The sequence below is a fragment of the Myotis brandtii genome, unplaced genomic scaffold (assembly GCF_000412655.1).
Source record: "Myotis brandtii unplaced genomic scaffold, ASM41265v1 scaffold38, whole genome shotgun sequence".
NCBI lineage: Eukaryota > Metazoa > Chordata > Mammalia > Chiroptera > Vespertilionidae > Myotis > Myotis brandtii.
This window is the reverse complement of record NW_005364596.1, coordinates 868,370-879,167: the sequence shown is the minus strand read 5'-3', so window position 1 is coordinate 879,167 and position 10,798 is coordinate 868,370. Positions and strand designations below refer to the sequence as shown.

Below are 10,798 nucleotides of genomic sequence, written 5' to 3'. Positions count from 1 at the left end.
AATCATAATGTAAATATCTGATATGCAGGATGTATTTAGGTGACCCCTGTGAAAGGGTTGTTCGATCCCCAAAGTGGTCGCAGCCCACAGGTTGAGAACCACTGCTCTAATTAATTCCCTTTTAATGTGCATGAATTTCGTGCACTAGGCCACTAGTACATTAAAGTTGTAATAATTACAAACAGAAGAGGTTCAAGGCACATTGAAAGAGTATAAAGGGAAAAACCAACCAAGTCTAGAGAAGTTGGAGATTAAGGGCTTCCCTGAGGAAGTGATGTTGCATTGAATTTTGAAGGAAGGGCAGGAGTTAACTAGGTGAACAGAGGGTGAAGCATTCCTGGATGAATGCTTTCTATCAGAAGAGAGGAATCATAAAGGCCAAACTTTGCAGGGCTTTTGTTCTAAGAGCAATAAGTTCAGTTTTTTATATATGACTAGAGGCCCAGTGCACGAAATTCATGCACTGGGAGGGGGAGTGTCCCTCAGCCCAGCCTCCACCCTCTCCAATCTGGGACCCCTCGAGGGATGTCCGACTGCCGATTTAGGCCCGATCCCACAGGATTCGGGACTGCTGGCTCCCAACCGCTCGCCTGCCTGTCTGCCTGATCACCCCCTAACCCAGTGATGGCGAACCTTTTGAGCTCGGTGTGTCAGCATTTTGAAAAACCCTAACTTAACTCTGGTGCCATGTCACATATAGAAATTTTTTGATATTTGCAACCATAGTAAAACAAAGACTTATATTTTTGATATTTATTTTATATATTTAAATGCCATTTAACAAAGAAAAATCAACCAAAAAAAATGAGTTCGTGTGTCACCTCTGACACGCGTGTCATAGGTTCGCCATCACCGCCCTATGGTAAGGCCAAACCCTAGCCCACACACCTGGAGGGTGGGCTCAGGTCTCCCTGGAGTACAGCTATGCCCTGTGTTTGTGAGCCCTGGAGAGTTGGCTCCAACAGGAACTGGAAACCTGGAAGAGATTACGCGGATGGGAGCTGGTTCACCCTCTGAGGAGGGAGCCCTGGGTTGCAGGAAGATGTGGTCTCTGCTTTGGAAGGAAGTTGAAGACAAATCAACTAGGCTTTCTGCTCTCTCCCACTACTTGGTGACTGTTTATTTCCCTTCTATCATCTTCAAGCTTTGGTGACTCACTGTCCACAGAGATTGGCCTCTCACCCAAGGCTGAAATTTAAGGCAGGGCTAATCCCCTTTTAGGCTTCAGGTCATAGAGAAGAGCCCCCTCATTCAAGGAGAACCTCCATCCCAGGGGAGATGACTCACCACCCACATCCCCAGGGTCCTTGTCAAATGCTACTTAATGTTTGAGTAAACTGAAGACTAAAAAAAAAATGCTCATTAGATTTATTTGCATAAAATCTAATAATAACTCTAGAAAGAGTTTTCCAGTGGAAAGATGGTGGGATAATCTAAATTAAAGCAAATGAATGAGTGGTGAGGAGATGGAGACAAGGACTGTAGAGAAATATCTTGACTATAAATGAAGAGATGAGAGAAAGGAAATTGAGAGAGACGCCAGATCAAGGGAAAGGGTTTAATTTTTAGTGAAAATATTTGCTCTAAAAATATTTAATTTTTAGTGAAAATATTTTACAACAAAGTAATAAATTTCGACTTTTAGTTTCATGGCATTTTTTAGTATAAAACTGAAAAAATGTGTATGCAACAAATGTGATCAATTTTCATCTTTTTAGTTTCTGCTTTTGCTATGTAATCATTTTTAATGTAAAATTTCTCCTACTGATAGTTGACTGCTTTATCTATTAATGTATTTTATTTTATCCTTTCCCAACATTTCAGTGGTTCACATTTTATATGCATTTTTGTGGCTGTTTTTCCTCTTATACTGTGATTAATCGTGATGAGATGCTGACTTGTATCACAAAGCTTTTCTAAAGCAAAAAATAAAAATAGCCTATTTTCAAATGTCTGTAACTGCAGGAAAAGGCATAGAGTATTAGTTAACGTGAAGGTGGTAGAGTTTTCCCGCTGTAACAGAACATAGAGATCAGCAGCTGGAATGATACAAGTAATTATTTCTCATTCAGGTTAGTCTCCTGAAGTGAGCATCCCAAGTTGTTAGATAGTTTTGCTCCTTGAATCCTAGGGCCTTATCCTAACAGTGTGGTTGAAATTTGGAGGAAAAAAACCCAAGAGCTCTAAGGCAAGCAAATTCTTTCACTTAGCAAGGAGATGAAAGTTGAACATATCCCTTCTGCTTGTGTCCCATTGATAACAATTGGTTCACCTGTTTACACCTGGCTATGAGGGAAGCCGAGAAATGTCGTCTCTAGCTGGGTTCTCGTGTGCACAGAAGAAAGGAGAACTGGTTTGGGTAACACAGCAAGCAGTGTGCCACTTCTGGGAGAGTTTGTGTGAATCTACCTACACAAAGAAGTGCGGAGTTTACAAAGAATTTCTCCTGAATAGAGTTATTTTAAATTAAATGTTTTGCTCACTTTGAAAATTACTTTTACAAAACCCCATAAAATAAAAAGCAAATGTTTGCATCCAGAGGAAAAATGTGAAGTTCTGTGTACTGATATTCCCTTTTACTCCCCTAAATTTCTCTTCAGATTCACACTCAATGACAGAACCCTTGGCCGGATTGTCACAATAGCAGAGCCATTCAACACTGAACTCCAGCTCTGGCAGGTATGGGGACCAATTCCTCTAGACTCGTCTCAGAAGTGACAAAAGTAGCTTTTCTAAAAATCAGAGACGGCATTTTCTCTATTAAGATCAGAGAAGACAAGGATAAAGAAATAATCCCTATATCTAATTAAATGTATACCTATATTTTCTAAATTGAAAAAAAAATTTCAAATAAGCAAGAAACAGACAAAGTTTGAAACTTGAGAAAGGTGAGCTTTAGATGTCTGCATGAGACCATCCTGCTTATAACACATGAACATCATGTCTCTCCTCTCCGGCAAATGTCACCCTGGAATAAGTTGGTCGAGATGTGATTTTTTTCAGAATTCATCACTTTGGAATTTCAAAACTTAACCAAAATCTTTGAGGTTTCAAACATGTCAGTTCCCAGAGGGAAAAAATGTATATTCATGTTGGACACATTGTATGGACTTTCTGTGTATTAGATATCGGAATGTTAACATTCTTCTCTGTGTTAAGAAACAAAATAGTTCTTATTTTTGTAAATAGTAAATAATACTAGAGTTGAGCTTTGGGGAGAGTTTTGGAGGAAATTGGAAGGATAGAACCAGGTTTAACAAAGATTTTTTTATGAAAAAGATTTTCTTTCAGCCCTAACCAGTTTGGCTCTGTGGATAGAGCCCCAGCCTGTGGACTGAAAGGTCCTGGGTTCGATTCCCAGTCAGGGCACATGCCCGGGTTGCGGACTCGGTCCCCAGTAGCGTGCGTGCAGGAGGCAGTCAATCAATGATTCTCTCTCATCATTGATGTTCCTATCTCTCTCTTCCTTTCCCTTCCTCTCTGAAATCAATAAAAATATATATATATATTTAAAATTTGTTCAGTTCACTTAACAAGTGAACTGGAAGTATATTAAAATGCTCCTGCCCCCTGGGATGAAAGGCTAAGCAAAGCCATCATTCCACAACCCAGATCTCCAAGGACTGCCCTGAGGCATGCACAGAAAGTAAAGAAACCAGCAGAAGCAGGAATGGGCATGCCAACTGCTATTATGCTGTCCTTCCTCCCCAATATGTTGGAGTCTCTAGTGGCTTGACGTGCTGTCAGGCGTCCAAGAGCCATGGATGATTATGGCTGTTCTGAGAGGCAGGCTCAATCTAAATGATGGACCAAAAGATGCATCTCCATGTTGTGTCGTGATACTGAATTTCCAGGGAAGAAGCAAACAGATCCAGTTTTGTAAATAAAATTCTAGAAGAATAATTGTGCTTGAAATGACTTCCTTAATTATTTTCCTCTCTGTTATAGATGGAGAGTTTCTTCAAAAAATACCCAGAAGCTGGAGCAGGAGAAAAACCTAGGGAGCAAGCGCTGGAAACAGTGAAAAACAATATTGAATGGCTAAAGCAAAATAGGAAGAGCATAAGCGAATGGTTTGGGGCATTACCCAGGAGTGGATAAGGTGTTCAAATAGCATTTTAATTCTGTAAATGTCTTGTTTCTACTATTAAGCATTTGGTGACCCAATTTACAAGCTCTGTGGAGGAACCTTATACACAGATACTGCTTTCACTAAGGAATGTACTCAGGGATTTCTTCTAAGTGTACTTCATAGGAGATTTCTTTACCAATGGAAGAGAATTTAATAGCCATTGGAAATGTCTTTAAATATCACTCTTTGTATCTTAAGTCTGTGAAAATAGAACAATTTGGTCCTAGCTTTACATTTTTAGTGCCAAAGAAACACCACTAATCTTTTCTCTTGATTGATTTTTAAAGTTTGAATACCAGTATTTGAGGGACCAATATTACCATCTTAAACTTCATTTTATGATTCAGAATTATACAGATCTAATACCATTTTATTCACATATGTCTTATTCCTTTAAATCCTACCAAAGTAACTGGGCTTAAATTTTACTTAAGAATTGTATAAATTAGCCAAAGAAATGGCTGACTGTTGCCGTTGCTCTTGTAAAATCAACGAGAACCCTCTTCTCCTTTTTAAAATAAATCTGAATGATTACCTTGAAAAAAAAATATGTTGTTTTTCTGTGTCACTTTACTCTTGAATAATAACAGCTGCAGTGTTCCCCAAATAATTTAGCACAATGCAACTCTGATTCAAGAACTCAGCCTTTTTCATGCTTGCTACTGCATCAACTTGTTCCATTCTCTGCAAAGCTCCCTCAAATATGCTATGAAATTAGAGGGAAGATAGTGCTTAACTCTGCTCCATGGCTTTTAGAGGAAAAGGGGGAAATAATTGGAAACTGGTCAGGAAGAAGCAAAGGCTGATTGTTCTATAAAACTAAATGGAATTCGAATTTAGTTTCAACCTAACCTAACAATCTAAGTGTGAAAATGAGGAAACTCATGGATAGCTCCAGCATGACTCTGCATATCTGAAGATACATCTTCTTATAGTAACATTTATGTATAAACCCCTACCCTAATCCATACAGAATAGCATGGATCACATTTATATCCGTAACTTGATTAAAGACATCAGTTATGTTTAATATGGTACTTGATGCCTAGTTGATCCACAATTTAAGTCCAGTAAGCAGAAAAGATGGTTAAATTACTATGATCCAATCTGCTATCTCTAGAAAATCTAAATTTATTGGAACCTTCAGAAGTATAAGATCATTTAAGATTGGCTTGATGGTAATTGAAGCACGGGGAAACCATCCAAATCTTAGCTTTGACTTTATTTACATAATAATGTGCCCTAATCGAGTTCTCTCAGACTTTCTTACTGCTGTCTCTTGTCATTCCTCAGCCCACACAGCTAAACTTGAGCAAACCAGCTAGGGCACAAGCACTGCTTTTAAATGACCAGGTACTGTTCTAAACACTAGCACTCCACATGTGTTAATTTTTACATTTAAACTTTACAAAAAACCTCTGCTGTCTCTTGTCATTCCTCAGCCCACACAGCTAAACTGAAATATTCAAATATAGACTGGGAAGAAATAAAAAAATAAAAAGAAAGAGATTTCCAGACCAAAACTTTAAAAAATATTATTTTAAATTACTTCAGAAGAGAAAACACATCAGCACCATAAATCATCAGTGTGCTCATGGGGATTCAAACTCTAACTTCCAATTAACCACAATCCAAACCAGCACTTGAAGTCTCTGTATTGTTTCAAGTATACCAATAAGGACGTAGGGTGGCTTATCTTTCTGCTTTATGTAATAAATTAACTTTTAAAGAAAAAAATGTAAGATGATAAGTAAAAAAGATTTCAACTTGTCTACCTGTTTCATTTTAAGCACGGAAATTGAGAATGAGCTGGTTAGTTCTCTTTACCGACGTGAGGAAGAGCTCTGCCCACTTTGCCGTAATTACTCCACTGGCCCATCGGGCCCTTCTCAAACAGTATCTGGTTTTCACAATGTTGATGACCAGCCCTGGCCGGTGTGGTTCAGTTGGCTGGGTGTCGTCCTGTGCACCAAAAGGTTGCCAGTTCAAGTCCCTGTCAGGGTACATACCCAGGGTGAGGACTCTACCCCTGGTAGCGGGTGTGCAGGAGGCAGTTTGATCGATGTTCTGCTCTCACATCGATGTTTCTCACTCTGTTCCTCTTCTTTCCTCTCTCTCTAAAAAAAAATCAATTAAAAAATCTTGAAAAATAAAATAAAAGGCTGATGACCAATAGACCTGTGCCGAGCACAACTTGCTACTGTACGAACTTGGTTTTGCCACAGTTTTCACAAGGGGAAATATTAGTACATTGTTTCCAAAATTAAACTACAGTAAAACCATCAACTTTAAAAATGTAACTGGAAAAAACGATCAGCAAGGTCATATGGCAAGAAGCAGGGCCAGTGATACTACCTTCACTCTAGGCCGCCTACTCCTGTGTTTCAGACCATTGCTATGCACCCACATAAAGTAAGCCAGAACTTTAAATAATAAATGATGAATGTAAATATGACAAGCAAGGAAGGTCTGGGAAACAGAGATATACAGCAGAGTTGAAGGCAATGGCATTCCTACAGTTCACCTTCCATGCTGGTGAAGTATTAGTCCAGAAATAGATAAATATCCAGAACAGTAATTCTCAAAGGAGGTTAGGAATAAGGAAGAAACAAAAGGAAGGGGAGTAGAATTATCAATGGAGTTTTCCAAAACATTGCTAAGTAACAATAATAGTAATAACAATACTAGCAAGCACTTCTTTTTATTTTATTTATTTATTTATTATTGATTTCTGAGAGGAAGGGAGAAGGAGAGAGAAACATCAATGATGAGAGAGAATCATTGATCGGCTGCCTCCTGCACTGCCCCCCTACTGGGGATCGGGCCCGCAACCTGGGCATGTGCCCTTGACAGTAATCGAACCTGGGACCCTTCAGTCCACAGGCAGATGCTTTAACCACTGAGCAAACCAGCTAGGGCACAAGCACTGCTTTTAAATGACCAGGTACTGTTCTAAACACTAGCACTCCACATGTGTTAATTTTTACATTTAAACTTTACAAAAAACCTATGCGGTGGTACTGTTACTACCTCTAATTTACAGATGCAGAAACAGAAGTTACAGAACTTGCCCAAGGCCATAAAAGTAGTAACTGGCACCAGCCAGGATTTGGACATAGGGAGTTTATCACCAGAGCCTATGTTCTTAACCACTCTGTTGGAGTAGAAACACACACAGTAAAATGAGAGTGATCACCCTAACTGGTTTGGCTCAGTGGATAGAGCGTCGGACTGTGGATTGAAGGGTCCCAGGTTCGATTCCAGTCAAGGGCACATGCCCGGATTTGGGGCTCGATCCCCAGTTGGGGAGGCAGTGCAGGAGGCAGCCTATCAATGATTTTCTCTCGTTAATGTTTCTATCTCTCCCTCTCCTTTCTGCTTTGAAATCAATAAAAATATATTTAAAAAGTAAAATGAGAGTGATCTGGGTTTGAATTTCAGCTATTTGGCAGGTGCCCTTAACAGTTGGCTGGGTGTCGTCCTGTGCACCAAAAGGTTGCCAGTTCAAGTCCCTGTCAGGGTACATACCCAGGGTGAGGACTCTACCCCTGGTAGCGGGTGTGCAGGAGGCAGTTTGATCGATGTTCTGCTCTCACATCGATGTTTCTCACTCTGTTCCTCTTCTTTCCTCTCTCTCTAAAAAAATCAATTAAAAAATCTTGAAAAATAAAATAAAAGGCTGATGACCAATAGACCTGTGCCGAGCACAACTTGCTACTGTACGAACTTGGTTTTGCCACAGTTTTCACAAGGGGAAATATTAGTACATTGTTTCCAAAATTAAACTACAGTAAAACCATCAACTTTAAAAATGTAACTGGAAAAAACGATCAGCAAGGTCATATGGCAAGAAGCAGGGCCAGTGATACTACCTTCACTCTAGGCCGCCTACTCCTGTGTTTCAGACCATTGCTATGCACCCACATAAAGTAAGCCAGAACTTTAAATAATAAATGATGAATGTAAATATGACAAGCAAGGAAGGTCTGGGAAACAGAGATATACAGCAGAGTTGAAGGCAATGGCATTCCTACAGTTCACCTTCCATGCTGGTGAAGTATTAGTCCAGAAATAGATAAATATCCAGAACAGTAATTCTCAAAGGAGGTTAGGAATAAGGAAGAAACAAAAGGAAGGGGAGTATAATTATCAATGGAGTTTTCCAAAACATTGCTAAGTAACAATAATAGTAATAACAATACTAGCAAGCACTTCTTTTTATTTTATTTATTTATTTATTATTGATTTCTGAGAGGAAGGGAGAAGGAGAGAGAAACATCAATGATGAGAGAGAATCATTGATCGGCTGCCTCCTGCACTGCCCCCCTACTGGGGATCGGGCCCGCAACCTGGGCATGTGCCCTTGACAGTAATCGAACCTGGGACCCTTCAGTCCACAGGCAGATGCTTTAACCACTGAGCAAACCAGCTAGGGCACAAGCACTGCTTTTAAATTACCAGGTACTGTTCTAAACACTAGCACTCCACATGCGTTAATTTTTACATTTAAACTTTACAAAAAACCCATGCGGTGGTACTGTTACTACCTCTAATTTACAGATGCAGAAACAGAAGTTACAGAACTTGCCCCAGGCCATAAAAGTAGTAACTGGCACCAGCCAGGATTTGGACATAGGGAGTTTATCACCAGAGCCTATGTTCTTAACCACTCTGTTGGAGTAGAAACACACACAGTAAAATGAGAGTGATCACCCTAACTGGTTTGGCTCAGTGGATAGAGCGTCGGACTGTGGATTGAAGGGTCCCAGGTTCGATTCCAGTCAAGGGCACATGCCTGGGTTTTGGGCTTGATCCCCAGTTGGGGGTGTGCAGGAGGCAGCTGATCAATGATTTTCTCTCATCATTGATGTTTCTATCTCTCCCTCTCCTTTCTGCTCTGAAATCAATAAAAATATATTTGAAAAGTAAAATGAGAGTGATCTGGGTTTGAATTTCAGCTATTTGGCAGTCCAGTGCCCTTAATCTCTTTATTGTTCCGTTTCCTCATCTATAAAATGGGGATAGAAATAATAACTACCTCAATGAGTTGTTGTGATAACTGAATGCAAAAATGCATGGAGGGGATGCATGTTTGGAAAACAACCATTCAATGAACATTAGATGTGTTAACATAAAAAAACAAACAGAGCCCTGACTGGTTTGGCTCAGTGGATAGAGCGTCAGCCTGCGGACTGAAAGGTCCCAGGTTCGATTCTGGTCAAGGTCATATGTACCTTGCTTGCAGGCACATCCCCAGTGGGGGGTATTCAGGAGGCAGCTGAATTGATGTTTCTTTCTCATCGATGTTTCTCTCTATCCCTCTCCCTTCCTCTCTGTAAAAAATCAGTAGAAATATATTTAAAAAACAAGCAAACAAACAAACAGAGACCAGCCTTGAAAACTCCCTGAGCAGACCAAACCAGGCCATATACACAAACTTGACCTGGGTCGTTTCTTGTTATACCTCTGGGAATCATAAACTAAACAGTGTTTTCCAAGGTTGATATGAGGTAACCACTAGCCAACTCCCTATCATGTAAGAAAATTCTAATATAACCCATCACTCTGAAAAATAGACCCTGCCTTCTCACTGCATAAGCCGCTTTATAACAATAAACACCTAAACCTCATTCCATTTTTCGGTTTGAGTGCTCCCAGTTCTTGAACTATCTTTTTGGTGTGTGCACAGTACATTTTTACTAATTACTACATTAGTGATTCATTGGTTATACTTCGGCTGTTTCTGAACTTTTGACAGATGTTATTATTGTTACTATTATGATATCCCCCAGCCCCCACTTCAGACACTAGTTTGGAGAATATCATAAACTTGGTTCAGGAATAAGCAAGCCTAAGCAACTGCAGGCACTTAGGAGAGGCAATGTGTCAGACTGTTATTGTTCACAAATCATCACGCCGCTCACGAGGACCTGGTTTAAGGCCAGCATGGGTCGGTGACGTGCTCTGGCTAGGGAAATAGGAGTGAAAGTGAAATATGTCAATTTTAGGCAGGAAAGTTCAGAGCCAGCAGCTGGCTTGCCATGTTCTACATTCTCCTTCTGTCACAAGGTCCAGCGATGCTCCAGATAGAGGCTGCTCGTTTAGCCTGAATTCAGAATGAAAACAGCAGGGAACAGAATTTCACCAGCGCAGCGCACGCGCATGGCGAGAGAGACTACCTTTGTCATGGCACCTCACTGAAATTTTGAGGTTGCCTGTTACCTCAGCATCATGCAGCCTCACCTGCCTAATATAATTGCCAGAGTTATTTATTTCCAGTTCTTACTCCTCCTCCTTCCTCTACCAGGGGTTAGCAAACTTTGCATGCTTATCTTTGTAAGACCCGCAAGCTAAAAATAGTTTTTACATTTTAAAATGGTTGAAACACAATCAAAAGAAAAATAATAGTTCATAGCACATGAAAATTATATGAAATTCAAATGTCAGTGTCCTCCAAGTTTGTTGGAACACAGCCACACGCTTTCATTTATGTATTGCCCCTGGCTAGTTTCCTGCTACAACAGCATTGCTGAGTGGTCACAGTAGAAATCTTATGGTCTGCAAAACCTAAAATATTTACCCTCTGGGTCTTTTACAGAAAAAGCTTGCCGACCCCTGCTGGATCTCATCTTTACTCCTCTCCTTTTGCATCCATATTTTTTCCTT

At 40.1% G+C, this 10,798-nt stretch overlaps 1 protein-coding gene across 1 annotated transcript in view; it reads left to right on the top strand.

Moving 5' to 3' along the window:
• Positions 1 to 4,680, top strand: part of ENPEP (glutamyl aminopeptidase (aminopeptidase A)) — an 89,613-nt gene extending 84,933 nt beyond the window's left edge. The window contains exons 19-20 of the mRNA XM_014544714.1: positions 2,601 to 2,679; positions 3,949 to 4,680. Of these exons, the coding sequence (XP_014400200.1) occupies positions 2,601 to 2,679; positions 3,949 to 4,101 (232 nt within the window). The 3' untranslated portion in view covers positions 4,102 to 4,680. The remainder of the gene's footprint in view (positions 1 to 2,600; positions 2,680 to 3,948) is intronic.
• Positions 4,681 to 10,798: the final 6,118 nt, after the last annotated feature.